This window comes from Nansenia antarctica, assembly GCF_963989245.1.
Source record: "Nansenia antarctica genome assembly, chromosome: 10".
Lineage (NCBI taxonomy): Eukaryota > Metazoa > Chordata > Actinopteri > Argentiniformes > Microstomatidae > Nansenia > Nansenia antarctica.
The window spans coordinates 18,997,439-19,012,438 of NC_137680.1; the positions used below are offsets into that span (position 1 = coordinate 18,997,439).

At 48.8% G+C, this 15,000-nt stretch overlaps 1 protein-coding gene across 1 annotated transcript in view; it reads left to right on the forward strand.

The window, feature by feature from the left end:
- Positions 1-15,000, forward strand: part of cdkal1 (CDK5 regulatory subunit associated protein 1-like 1) — a 341,623-nt gene that overhangs the window by 145,632 nt on the left and 180,991 nt on the right. Inside the window, exon 8 of the mRNA XM_080540862.1 lies at positions 6,950-7,053. Coding sequence (XP_080396988.1) covers positions 6,950-7,053 — 104 coding nt within the window. The remainder of the gene's footprint in view (positions 1-6,949; positions 7,054-15,000) is intronic.

Here is a 15,000-nt window from a genome sequence, read left to right on the forward strand (position 1 = left end):
AGGCTGGGCGGTTATAGGGAGCTCCAAACACGGTAAACACGCCTGTTGTTATGAGAGCTGCTCCGTTCACCTGAGAGGTTACCAGTGATGTCACCACACCTCCGCCTGACAAACAAGTCAATAGAACCCCTCCAAAAAAAAAAGGAGGAGGAGGAGAGAAAGAACAACCACAGCTGAATCGCTGTCAGTGAATGAAGCATCACAGCAGACCCCCCCCTCCCTCCCAAGTGCCCTAGCTTCATGAGACTACGGTGCTGGAGCGGTTTTTAACGTGCATGTGAGACGCTGTTTGGAAAGGCAAGCACGTGGGAGGCTCAGTTCTGTTGCTCCGTTGTTTTGGGTAAACAGGAGAGAGAGAGAGAGAGAAGCAGAGAGCACTGTGGGAAGAGCCCAGTCCCCCAGCTGACAGTGTGGTCTGTTAGATCTCCCAGTCAACACACAATGATTCCTATAATAGCCGTTCCCCATCCAGGAATGGACCGAGAGAGAGGGAGGAGGTTACGGCTAACAGAGGCACGGTGGGGTTGGGGGTGGGCGGGGGGGGGGGCGGTTTCCAGTCACTCTCAAACCTCTGACTCAGATGTACTGAGGTGTCCTTTTGGAAAGTCTCCATGTTCTTGATAGCCGGTCCCATGGCATCACTCTGCTGTAATGGGAGACATGACGATCTCCTTTTGGTTTTGTGAGGTTCTGTTTGTAAATCTCGACAATGCGATTTACACATCTGGAACGGTCCCCCCTCCCCCCCGGCTGTAAAAGCAGTGTACAATGCTGTAGCATGTTGATTTACTTAACAACTTAACACCTCGGGTGGAGGGTGAACGTCCACTCAGCCGGAGACCGGGGGGGACGACTGCTCGAACCAGCGGGTTTCCATGGAACTGCAGCTCTCTCCCCATCACCCCACATCTATCTATCTCGCGCCTGTCACTTCTGCTGTTTTTCGAACGAGAATTTCTCAAAGCAAACAAGCTCCCAACCGAGATTGTTTAGTCTAGTCTCTGTTCAAATAAATAGCACGACTTGAAACAATGAAACCCGGTCGGCGTTTTGTGAAGCTAAGAAGCTAAGGGGATACGAGCGAACGAGCTCACGCTCGGCCGGTGATTGATGGTGGGGGCCGTCTAGAATCATGTGTCATTTAGTTCCACCTGCTGAGATCGGGAGTGAGCAAGGGTGCCGGATTTGAACAGCTACTGTGCTGTTGCGTTCCGACTCTCTTGCTAGCGAGCGCTATTTAAAAACACAGTGAGTGTTTTTGTTCCCCTCTGCACCCTGATTGCAGCTCTGTTTTTATCGCCGCTATCATGTAATCCAGACTCGCTCTGCCTTTTCACGGCCCCTCTGTGGCCCATTTCGTCAAGCCTTGGAAGAATAGTGCAAACAGAAATAAATAACAATATCTCGCTCAGAAGTCTGATAGACGTTGCAAGCTAAAGCAAGGGTCTCAGGAGAATGACGAAATTGCCTCCTCCGTTCGGCTCCTCAAAACTATTCCAGAACTCTTAACAGAAGTCAGTGTCTTACCCCGTGAACTTTTTTCTTTTTTTTCTTTTTCTTGAAAAATGTCATCTTTGATCTTTTTCAGAGTTAAATCTGTGTGATTTGACATCGGGGGGGAAATATTCCTTTGAGACGAGAGGTCTTGAAGAGTACACTCACGTTTTTACTTCATTCATTCCATCTGTGAAGACTGTAGCACAGTGTATTGTAATGCTGTGATTCACTACTAGGATAACAGGGAGGCCATTTGAACGTTCCCAAACCCTAGTCTGACACTACACACTTCTAGATACCCATTTTACCCCAGGTGTTCTTACAGTGCATCCAGGCAGGTCCTCCCTACCATAGAGATCCCTAGTGGAGTGTAGAACAGTCTGTTGTGTTCAGTTGTGAAATGCGATGTTGTGACACGACCCAAAAAAAGCGGAAATATCGAAACGGTCCTCTTCGACGTTGCCTCTCACACACATGCTGTACTGTACATTCTGAGCCGAGCGTGAGCTCATGTGATCACCCCCCCCCCTCCGCCGTTAAAACAATGGGGTTGTTTGGACTTGTGGCTTGCTGTGTATGGTTCCTCCTGGCCGTCTGCCAACGATACAGACGTGTGGAATACACCGCCGACGACCCTGTTCTCAACTTCCCTGAGGGGCTGGTTTAAACAAAAAACTCACCCCCCCCCCCCCCCTCCTCTACAAAAAACTCAAGCTTGATGAGAAATATAAACTCCCGATAACCAACAATGCTACTTTAGTTTGGCCCTGGCACGCCACCGAACTCTGTTCCGCTCGGTCTGGGTCTGATGTGCGGGTCTCTGTAATTGACTGTCGTTAAAGCTGTGATGGAGTAGAGATGAGCTCGCTGATTAAGCTCGTTAAGGCCACCCTGGCCGAGGGAGACGAGACCCTGACGCACTAAGCCACCGTAAGCTGCTCCCCAGGCCCTAGCAGAGGGGAGGCCTCTCTCTCTCTTTCTCTCTCTCACTCTCTCTCTCTTCTCTCCCTCCCTGCTTCTCTCTCTCTCCTCTCCCTCCCTGCTTCTCTCTCTCTCCTCTCCCTCCCTGCTTCTCTCTCTCTCTCCTCTCCCTCCCTGCTTCTCTCACTCTCTCTCTCACTCACTCACTCTCTCTCTCCTCTCCCTGCTTCTCTCTCTCTCTCCTCTCCCTGCTTCTCTCACTCTCTCACTCTCTCTCTCACTCTCTCTCCTCTCCTCCCTGCTTCTCTCTCTCCTCTCCCTCCCTGCTTCTCTCACTCTCTCTCTCTCACTCCCTCCCTCCTCTCCCTCCCTGCTTCTTTCTCTCACTCTCTCTCTCTCTCACTCTCTCTCTCCTCTCCCTCCCTGCTTCTTTCTCTCACTCTCTCTCTCTCTCACTCTCTCTCTCTCCTCTCCCTCCCTGCTTCTTTCTCTCACTCTCTCTCTCTCTCACTCTCTCTCTCCTCTCCCTCCCTGCTTCTTTCTCTCACTCTCTCTCTCTCTCTCACTCTCTCTCTCCTCTCTCACTCTCTCTCTCCTATCTCTCCCTGCTTCTCTCTCTCTCTCTCCCCTCCCTCCCTCCCAGCGTCTCTCTGTGTGAGAGTGTCTCTGTGCCTCTGCGTCTCAGACCAGTGTGTTGAATCATGCCTTTGTCTCTGACCTAATGAACTCCCCCTCTTTTCTATTTTTTTACGTTGTCTCGTGCTCCCTGTGCGGCCATGAAGAGCGCTGGCTGCCACGGCTTCTTGTTTTGGCTCCGGACACACTTTGTTTTTGCTCGGCTTGTCTGAGCATTGTAAAAGGAATGCTGTATGGGTCTGTGTGTTACTGGGGCCGCCGCTGCTGCTGTTGTTGTTGTTTCATCCGCTCGTTTTCTCATTATCACAGCGGCCTGACTTCCAACTGCTCCTCTGGCTCACCCGCACGACTCGTGTTCACTACAGGACTGGCGTTCGCTTTGTTGTTGTTACGCAACGGTTGTGACTGTGGTCGGTGTGGTCTGTGTGTCCTTGCGCTTCTTCTGAATTTCTACAGTTACACAGCAAGTCTCCTTAGGGTCGTCGTGGTTCCTAGACTTAGCAGCACCCCTCTCCCTCTGAAGGAAACCTAGTTTCTCAAAAAGACCTTGTTGCTTTCAGGCAAAACTTCACGTCTGTCCTTTGAAACCCGTGCTAGTTAGTCGCAGTGCTACTGTTCACGTACTCCACTTTGACTTTGAGCACCCTTCCGTAAGAGACTTATAGCATAATTGGTTTGATACTTTTGTCTGTTCAATACCCACTCGACCCTCCTTGTCCTGCTGTCAAAACAAACATTGTAATAAACAATGAGATGAGCTGCGCAACTTTCTCTTGAAGTTCACGCAAGCATTTTAATTACATCTCTAAATAAGCTCGCTACACGCCCATAGATTTAGCTTCCAATTAATGCAGAAACACAAGTTCAAAATGCTTATCGTCAGCTTAGTGTTCTCCTCCACTCTCCTGGTTTGATGGAGCCACTCCTGGGACCGTCCTCTCGGGGTGCGTCCCTGCTAGCGGGGGGGGTCAGTGTAATTTAGTGCCACATTCCACACTGGGGAGGAAATTAATAAATTGAGGGACCAGTGTCTGCCAAGGGACCCCCGCTTGTATTGTCTCCACCTCAGCTGCGGCGTTGACGAGGTAACAATGAGTAAAGCTGGTTACTTTTCACCACGGCCCCCCCCCCCATCACTGCCTCGGAACAGTGATAAAGTATATTGTCTAAGTACCGTACCTCCGATGTGTACTTAATGACTGGGAGAAAAAGCACACAGCCAGCCACATTCAGCTCAATTAATTAAGGAATTATTTATCGTAGGTGTGTTCATCGAGGCCTCTCTCTCCTCGCCTCTCGGCGCAGTATCATCACAATCAAGGTTTTCTCGATTCTCAAACCGCGGCGAAGTTAATTCACTCGGATAGTTCTCCCTGGTTTCATCACTCTGGATTGTGTGACGAGGCTTAGATATTTCTGTCAGTTTTTTTTTTTTTGTGTGGAATCTTTGGGAGTGAAAGTGAGGGATGTCCCGCGAGGGCAGCCGGGATGTGCTTTCAAACTGACGGCGGAGAGGTTGGGAGCAACGTCTGTCTTTGGAGATGGATGAGGTGGAGACGAGACGCACTGACACAAACAGGCCGACCGCTGCAGGCTACGCTGCTACCTTAAAAGTGCTCCGCCGTTTTTCCCCGACGCGTCTGTCAATAATCCAAATCGCACCGCTACCGAAAATGAATAAATAATGAGCCGTCTTGCATATTTTAAAATTACCTCAAAAGTTTGAGTGACACTTTCTTTTTCCGGGAACATTCTGACGCGACTTGAGCGCGAGGATGAAAGAGGCCTGCGTTGTATCGGCCCCACAAGGTGAGGAGAGGAATGGTGTAATTCATTCAGCAAAGAATTTTTTTATTCCCTTGTTTTTGCATAGCTCAATATCTTTAGAGAGTTATCATTAAAACATAACATAGGAGAGTTAGCGCTATGTTTTTGCAATTCCGTTGCAACATTATATCAGTATATTTTTCATGGAAAAGGGTCTTCTTCTGCAGTATATACAGTCTCTAGATAGAGTCCAGATACAGTCTCAATAGAAAAGCCTCAAATACAGTTCTGAACCTTTCACCTTTCATACAAGGCTGTACACAGTGCACCGCACCCAGACCACAACCTGAGCCTTGAGTTCTTGTCAGTGTCAATGTAGAATGATGTTTAAGTCCAAATGGATTGTTGTGATGTGGAAACATCGCATGGAGCTTCTTGTCTCTTGGGATTAATATGGGTTTGATCCACTTTGCTGGACTATATCACATTAAGGGAGGACCCCTGTGCAGCCCCACAGAGCTGGGGGGGCTGCTGCCCTCCTGCAGGGGGGCTACTGGAGAGGGTGGGGGGAGAGAGAGGGCCCCATCTGTTTCTGTTTTCTCTCAGGCAAGTTCATGTGACCCAGTTGCCATCTTTAATGCCCAGTCCAATCTAGGAAAGTGCAGGAGATGGATTTTCTCTCCCAGAGATCCATTCACGTCAAATCTGGATGTTGAGGGCATCTATACAAGTCTGTTCTCTCAAATCTCTCATCGTTGCTAAGGACGATTACAGCAGAATGGAGGCTACAAAGAAGAGGGGAAAAAACGAAAAAAACATTCTTGATTTGTATAACTTAGGCTGTGGAGAGTGATTTATTATTAGCAACAGATAATGTTTTTGCGCTTCTTTGGGACTGAAGCATGAATGTTCTCCATCGGTCACGGTTGGCTTCTATTTGTGGAGGTCTGCATTGTTCTGTGCGAGCGTTCTGTAGGTCATTAATGGCGTGCGTGAAACCGAACATGACGTTTGTTCACTGAGATAACTAGAATGGTTCGGTTTGTAAAATACTATTTTCATTGCTTTTTTCCCAGATATGAGGGAACGAACGCTAGACCCGTGTTCGCCCTCCGGCATGTTCTCAACTCTGTTTACAAAGTCCTGAGAAGAAGAAAATATAAAAAAATATGTGAAACTGCTTTGTTAGCAACCCTATTTCAGTTTTGTTACTTTTCATGATGTTTCTTCTCCTCTGGCTGTCTTTATGAAATACAAGTCGTCGTCGTCCCCCCCAACAAAAAAAAAAAACCCGGGGTGAAAGGAAAGAAAACACCAGTAACATAATTGATCTGCTCAATCCGAGCTGCTTGCCAGGTCAAGGCCGTAAACCACCAGCAGCTGTAGCTTTGTACTTTCCACCAGGGTCAGTGGATAAGGGGCTGCTGTTGTGGGATGGATGGGGGATCTGGGTGAAAGCTAACGATGCTACAACAGCTCGTTGGTGCCGTTATATCCCCCCCCCCCAGCACTTGTAAGCACCCGTGATGCCTTGTCAAAGTTTTGGCACGGACTGTTCTTGGATCTCTCTGAGCCTGTACTCTGGCGTAGCCATTTGAACACAGCCGGACTCGCCTCATCACGGGGAAGATAAAAGCAGAGAGGAGCTCAAAGCTCCCAGCGTCTGTTAGCATGCCACTGAGGACTGGAACCTGCGGTCCTCTCAGCTTATTTCAAATATAACAAGCAGGAGAGGATTCAGCCAGAACAATTGATCATGTCTGAAAGCAGTTGTCCACTCACATGAAAAGAACCTCTCATGAACCGCTCCAAAAAAAAAGAAAAGAAAAAAGCACAACAACAACAACAACTGTAGCACTCAAAAAGATTCACTCAGTCACTGTATATTATAACTTATTTTTTTCCTCTTCAGATATGTTGCTCCTATATTATAGAATTGGGTAAGGGGTATGGCATTTAGAATAAGTTAATGAAGCGTGTGATTGCCTTTTAGGGAAGGCGTCATCCTCTAGATCACACACTCCCACTGCTTTGTAATCTTCTAGACTTCAGGGCTGTTAGACATGAAAAGTACGGTTTTAAAATCTGTAAAGGTAACGACCATCCCCCTTTTTCTCTCCCTCAACAGTTGCCTGAACGCCTGCACGTACTGTAAAACCAAGCACGCCCGCGGAGACCTGGCCAGCTACTCCATCGAGGAGCTGGTGGAGAGAGCTAGACAGTCCTTCCAAGGTGAGTCTGCGGGCAACACAACAACCACAGCTTATGCCTTCACCGCTACGCTAGTCTTTTTTTGTTTTTTTTGTTTTTTCCCGTCAGCACTGTTTGGACAACAAGCCTCGGTTCAGAGACAGTGTCGTGACAGGATCATAATATTTCTTTTGGCAAGCCTCTGCCTCTCTATTAATCTGTCTTGATTGGACCACCGGTTTTCATCATCAGCTTTCAGACAGACAAACATCCCCAAAAGCATCCGTCGGGAGCCATTTCTGGAGTCTGTCACAGACGCTGTCAGTCAGTCACCGGGCAGAGATAGGGCAGGAAGGACCTGTTTTGTAATCGTTCACAACCAATCAGCTTAACCAACGAGGCTCAGAGCTTCCTCACTGTGTTCTTTGGCATGTTTTGCTTACATGTGTGGCTCTGTGGTTTGGCCAGGTGTAATGCTTTGCTCATCACATAATGCCAGGTTTAGGCAAAGCTTTTAAATAAAAAATACATTTAAAAAAAGTGGGGGGGAAAAGACAAGTCTGAGACCTTATCATCAAAGTCCACAGGAAGATGATTTAATATGCGTTTTTTGAGCTCCAGCAGTGCTAGTCATTTTAATCTTTTATTTTTTCCTTCTATTTCTTTAATGTAGTCTCCTTAATGCCAATGCGGGTTAAATCATAAACTGGAATGATGTCTTTATTGATTTATCTCAAGTGCAGTGGTTTTATGAAGGGGGGTGGGGGGTCATTTGAACACATGCTGGTGTTTTTGTTCTTGGAGATGATGCGGGGGGAACAGATGTGTCAGGCCAGCTGTTCTCCACAGCTCCAGTGTGTGACCCTGGCCTGGAGTGGAGCGCTTAGTCTTTCCTCCACCGTTGACCGCAGCTCAACTATACACCAGTGCTTTAAAGGCCAGTTGCTCTTATTGTCACTACTGTAGGCTCAATTATTAGTTAACCCCCGGATCTCAGCGTTCTGTTCACTCAAAGAACAATCTGTGTGTGTGTGTGTGTGTGTCAAGTGAGAAATGGTATCTAAATATGGAAAGCAGTGTTTTTTCTTTTATGAGTGTTGTAGGACAAACATGTTTGTGTAGTGGTTCCCTCCTGAGAGAGTGTGTGTGTGAGCGTGCGAGGTGTCAGAGAGGACAGCAGGCAGAAGTGTTTTGATGGAGAGCAAACTGTAAAAGGAGAAACCCACGAGCGCATCAGCAGTTAGCGTTGCGGAAACCAGAGGGGAACAAACCGTTGGTGTTCTTAAAAAAAAAGTGCGTCAACAACTGATAAAAATGAGGAAGTTCGGGTTTGGCACCAACAATTGGCAGTCACGTTTTGTACTCTGTGTGTGTGTGTGTGTGTGTGTGTGTGTGTGTGTGTGTGTGTGTGTGTAAGAGTGTGTGTGTGTGTGTGTGTGTGTGTGAGTGTGTGTGTGTGTGTGTGTGTGTGTGTGTGTGAGAGAGTGTGTGTGAGTGTGTGTGAGTGTGTGTGTGTGTGTGTGTGTGTGTGTGTGTGTGTGTGTGTGTGTGTGTGTTGAGCAATGTTTTTCTTTTGAGTATGTTCAAATTGAAGAGAAAGTAATAGAGTTTGTATGTACACTCTGTGGCTCGTGGCGCGTGTGCGTGCGCGTGTGCGTGTGTCTGCCTTTGTGTACGTGCGTGCTTCGCTGGCTGGCTGACTGACTATCAGACAGCTGCAGCTCTCGGTAACGGCAGGGCTGTGGCTGACCTGCGGAGAACCAGGTTAATCCTCTGCTAATTTAGAGTGATTAACAGCTGTTCGGTGACACCTGTAAGAACATTGCCTGGAGACTGAGGCACGGTGGCGGGGGGGGGTGGCTGCGAGACAAGCCCGCGGTTTCAGACAGAGCTCTGGCTTACACAACAGCAGGATAAAGCCTCACTATTCACCTGCCTTTCATGTCCACAGAGCCCCAGCACACAAAAACACACACACACACACACACACACACACACACACACACTCACGCACAAGATATCATGGCCAAACACAGCTGCTCAACAGGCATCCGCGCGGAGGAGGGGGAGGAGGGAGAGGGGGAAGGGGGGGGTGGGTGGGCAGTGACTTTATATTCTAATCCAACCGAACTGAAAGATGTATTAGCAACAGTGACATGTTTGCCGACTTCCTCCATCAGCCTGCTCTCATAGGAACAACACCATGAATGTATAAGTTAATTATGAAAAGAGAGAAAGGCGCCGCTGCGAATGTGGAACAGGGCTGTTGTCCTAGCGTGAACAATGCGTGCTCTGTATGAATAGGCCCCACTGTCCAAGACAGCGCTGCTTGTTTAGGTGCTGGTTATGTGACTGTAGACAACCGCTAATAGCCTCTGTGTATGATTTACCCACCGAGGCCTGAGAGAGGCAGCCCCTATTTCCACCTTGTTCACGGTGTGTCAGTCAATGACAGAGAAAGAGAGGCTCCCTCCATCCCTCCACACCTCCACCTCGCCAACCTCTCCGCCTCGGCCCCCAGGTTCATTACCGGGGCCGGGGAGATTAGAGCCACCGTGCAGCCCATCATTCCAGCCCTTTTGTTCAGGGGTGACATTAGACAAATTAAAAAGCCTGGGTTGTAATCCAGAGGCCTTATTATCGCGGGTCTCCTTCGCTGCCAACGGGGCCCAGGAATCCACCGCTGATCAATGCAAACACAGGCGTGAGTGATAGGTGCAGCTGGAGGAAAAAAGAAATGCCCCCCTCCCCCTCCCGGCCCCATTAAAGCTGAAATAATTATTTGTTTGGCATCTGCAATGCCAGTCACCACAGCAGCGCGAATACAATAATACAAAAAATCTCCCGTTAACATTTAGGGAATGCATATTGTCCTGTCACACGTGGCTTTTCTTTATGACATTACGAGGCTACGAGGTACCTGAGCTTATCTCACCAAATTGAACTTCACAAAATAGCGCTCCTCAATTCGATTTGCTGTTTGGGTTTGAATAAAAAAAAAAACATAAGGATGAATACTAATTCTGATTGCCCAGTCACCAAAGTGAGGATTTATTCATTTATCTCGGAACTTTTAAAGGATTTATGTATTTATTCAAATGCGATTTGAGGTAAATAGCTTCGCCGAATGCCTGACTAAAAAACGGAGCCCTTTTTAAGTAATTTGAATTATTCAAATGAGTGAATGAATAATTTCACATCATAAGGCTTTTTACATATATTTTCCTGGTTTTTGCCTCCTTAGACAGGTCGGCGTTAACGCTATGACTCCAGCTGTGTGTGTGTGTGTGTGTGTGTGTGTGTGTGTGTGTGTGTGTGTGTGGGGTTGGTATGGGCTTTGGTGCCACCCAGTAAATGACGGGGCGGGGGGGTTAGGCAGAAGGGGGGGTACTGAATTCCTCTGACAAGGACAGGAGCCCCTCCCTGCCGTCCTTCACACCACAGACACGGGTGCCACGCGCACTTTGAAGCTTGGCAGAGGATTTCGGGGGGCTTTGCGGTCGGCTTCCGTGATTTGCATGAGTGAGGAGGGCGACGCCACGGCAACGACCCGAGGCCTCCTCTCTCCTGCTCCAGCCCTGTTTTTATGTTGTCTTCTTTTTTTCCCCCCCCTCTTTTTTTCATCCTCCCTCTCTCCTGTCTGTTAATAATTGGGTTGCTCCTGCTCTGAGATGTCAGTGCCTTCTCGCCTGCGGGGAGTGTTTAGTGCTTCTTCAGCAGCAGCCCTCCTCTCTGGTTTGGGCCGGAACGTTCCATCCGTTTAAGTGGAGCAGCTCTGTAAGCAGGATTCCTCCTGGGTTAAGAGGGGCTGCTGTTTACTGTCGATGTGTCGGGGCTCATTTCTGAAAGGCGCGGATCCTTAAAAAACAGCGTCGGCGTGTTATCGTTCTGCCGCAGACACGTTTGTCTCACAGGCGTCAGGGGGAAAAAAAAAGCACTTTCTGAGGACCTGAATGTAAATATTAATGCATGTAATACTGTATCTACTGATGCTGCACGCAACGCACACTCAGACACACACACACTCACACACACACACACACACACACACACACACACACACATACACACACACACACACACACACATACACACACACACACACACACACACACACCACACACACACACACACACACACACACACACAGACTCAGAGAGAGAGACACACACACACACACACACACACACACACACACACCCACACACACAGACTCAGAGAGAGACACACACACACGCACACACACACACACACACACACACACACACACACACACACACACACACACACACACACACACACCCCTCCTCATGTGTGAGTGCTGTGCTCCACCAGGAGACAGCTCTCTGACAGGTTAGTGCCATAGATGGATCTCCCTTAACTGCCCTCCCCCCGCCTCCTAACGGGGCCTCCCTGTTCCGCGCCTCCTTAGCGCTCCCCAGGCTCCGGGTCTTTAAGGGAGAGAGGAGGGGAGAGACTAGGAACCCATCGACTCCTCCGCGGGGCCCGCCGAAAAGCTCCCGGTCGGTCGGAAAGCATATTGCTGAAGCCGCAGCGGCTCTGTAAAGAGACGGGCGGTAATAGCATTTTAATGACCGGGAGGAGGGTGGCATTAGAGTGCTGCGTGGCCCCCGGAGAGGCCCCCGGCACACTGCCGCCCGGGCGGGGCCGTCCTGGAGATCCACATCACTGAGGAGCCGGGGTTCTCCATGGCCTCGTAAGCTCTGCATCGCAATTAACAAGCTGCCAGGCCTCTGCCGTGGTAGGAGGAGGGAGGGAGGGAGGGTGGCAGAGCGGCAGAGCGTGGTTCATATGAGAAGGTACACACATATGGATCAAGTGCTCATCGGAGCTTTATTTCTCATAAGGCAGGCAGAGTTCTACTCCGGGGTTCTCAACTCAGTCTGGCAGGGAGGTGGCACAGCGTGTTAGGGAGGTGGATGTGTGACAGGGTCTGGTGGGAAAAGTACCTCAAGTTAGGGCGAGGTCATTTTTCAGTTCTTCTTTTTTTTTCTTCCAGATTGTGAAAGTGCAGATTGTAAGCTTTCAAACGACGTGTCGTACATTGACATCTAGAAGTGGATAAGTGAGCCTAAAACTGTTTCTTATATCGAGCGGGGCTCTTCGACACTTCAACTTTCGTAATATGCCCCCAAAAAACGGAAAACACTTTAAAAAAAAGAAGATGCTTTTTGGTCATTTGCGCGACTTGAGAATCCGGGCCTTTTCACCAGACCGTGTCCCATAATTGTTCCTCGTGATCAGACACACCGATCTGCCATGTCTAAAGCGACACCTTGTTTATCACAGAGGGTCCTGTTTGCCCCACGGACATAGGTAGTAGCAGCAGGTAGTGTGTTGTTTTGTGGACATAGGTAGTAGCAGCAGCAGGTAGTGTGTTGTTTTGTGGACATAGGTAGTAGCAGTAGGTAGTGTGTTGTTTTGTGGACATAGGTAGTAGCAGTAGGTAGTGTGTTGTTTTGTGGACATAGGTAGTAGCAGTAGGTAGTGTGTTGTTTTGTGGACATAGGTAGTAGCAGCAGGTAGTGTGTTGTTTTGTGTGAAAGTGCACTGCCCTTGGATTCACACACAGAGTAATTAACTCAGGGCTTTAGCGCTCTCATTTAGAACCCAACGATCAGGTATGGATCCATGGATTTACTGTGTGGCCCGGTCCAGAGGTCCAGTCCCTGACCTCCCAGAGCTGGTGGGGGCGCCGATCTGGTCCCTCCGAAGGTGATTGAATTAGGAGAAGATATTGAATAAACTTGCCGAATGAATGCGGTTCCACAGCGGCACATGTTTTAGAGACCCCATACAATTGGAGCCGTGTCGAGCAGATATGACCTTTATTTCTGTAATATGTTCTTTTTTTTTTTGGGGGGGGGGGGGGGGGATTTGATCATCATTTCCGTTTCCAGTCTTAAATGAAAGCTGACCCTGGAAGCCCCCCCAAAAAGAAGGAAAATAAAAGGCGGTGCAGGGTTGTTAATTCGAGTTAAATTAATTCCACCATTTCCTCTGTCTCTCCCTCTGACATGAGCGCTGATGAATTCTGGGATGTGTGGGTGTGTGTGTGTGTGCGCAGCATACCATTCCAGCCAGGTCAGAAACTCTGAGCGCAACTTCAAAGGCCACGCATGGATTATCCTATCTTTTTGAATATATTTTGTTTTATACCATCATTAGCCGTTTGCAGAAAATGATTATTATATTTAAAAAACTAAAAGAGAAAGAGAGAGAGACTTCTTTGATTTGCTGAGAAATTGACTGGATTCCCCCCCCCCTCTCTCTCTCTCCCTTTTGCCACTTGCAATCTGGTTATCTGTGAAATGGTAATAAAGATCCACATTAATTACTCAGCAGCAGGGTGCCCATTACTATACTTTCTTATGAGGAATCCATATGTAGAACGCCTATTGATCTGCGGTGGATGCCATCTGACTCATCTCGGCTGTTTGGAGTGCCGCAGCCCTTTCATTTCCTCTCGCCCGCAGTTCACAAAGGTTCATCCTCAAAGACCCCTCTGCTGTCCCTCGGCCCTGTCGGAGAACACAACCCCAATCAATTCTTTATGATCGCTGCATTCAGGAACGCTACCACATGGGTGTTCTTGTCTACGCATCTTGGATTGTTGCGCTTTGTAGTCTCACTGCTCAAAGCTAGGGCGGATGTTCGCTAGCTACCGTGTGTGTGGCTTCATAGGGTTTAGCAGGAGAGCGTAGCATAGTGAGTTGAGAACCCAGCAGCTTTTCAGGCCATGTTGGTAACTGAACACCTCGAAGAAGGTGAGGCCTAGCATGTCAAGCCCACCTAGCCAAGCATGAAAGGCACGATTCGCCGGGAAGAATATTGATTTCTGTGGTCAGGAATGGGCCGAGATGAAAGTATCGACAGATTGACTCGCTAGCAAGGTTGTTCGCTGATATGTGGATTTAAATAGTTATCATTTATTTAACCGTATTCATTTATTCATGTTATTTTGTAAGCCAATTTCGCTGCCCCACGCATACTCACGGAGAACCTTATCGATCGAACCGGGGGCCTTAGATATGAGAGGAGCAAAACCCCCGCTTTGTAGTATTTGCATCAGCTCTGCGGGTGTGATTGGATTGGGCTTGTGGGACTTGATCCCGGGTCTGCTTTTTAGTTGGTGTGAGGTGACTGATAGCAGACACCCCTCTCTGGAACTCAGGCGTGTGAGTGGCTGCAGTGGTTCCCAGAGTGCTGGATGCCTGGAGGCCGGGCCAGAGTCCTGGTGGGTTCAGCCAGGGTAAAGAGCTCCCGTCGCAGGCTAACTCTCTCTCCCTCTCTCCCCCTGGCCGTGGCCGGCTCCGTGTTTACACATTCCTGCATGGCCCGGGCCGTCCAAAACACTGCTGCAAATGAGACCCACATGGACCCTGGACGGCCCGCTTTATTTACTGGTGCAGAGTCTCAACTCAGCACAAACGCTTGTCATCCCAAATCTTCGGGCTACTAGCAAAGACTTCCAGATGTAAGGAGCCTTTCCAAAACAGAGAGGAGGGGGAGGGAGGGGGGAGGACGCACGCATGCATGCACGCACACACACACACGGACACACACGGATGCACACACACACACACACACACACACACACACACACACACACAAAACTAACTCTCCCTCCCTCTCTCTCTCTCTCTCTCTCTCTCTCTCTCTCTGTCACACACACACACACAGACACACAAACTCTCTCTCTCTCTGTCACACACACACACACACACACACACACACAGACACACAAACTCTCTCTTTCTGTCACACACACACACACACACAAACACGCATACATAGGTACACACACACACACACACACACACAGCAGCAGCAGCTCTGGGGCTTTAAAAAAAAAATCTTCTGAGTTGTTGAAGTTTTTGTTGGAGCACCCTGAGGGTAGAAGGAGGGGGGATGGATGGATATTATGAGTCTGTAGGTTGAACTGGCCAGAGCTCTGTAAGCTGTTAG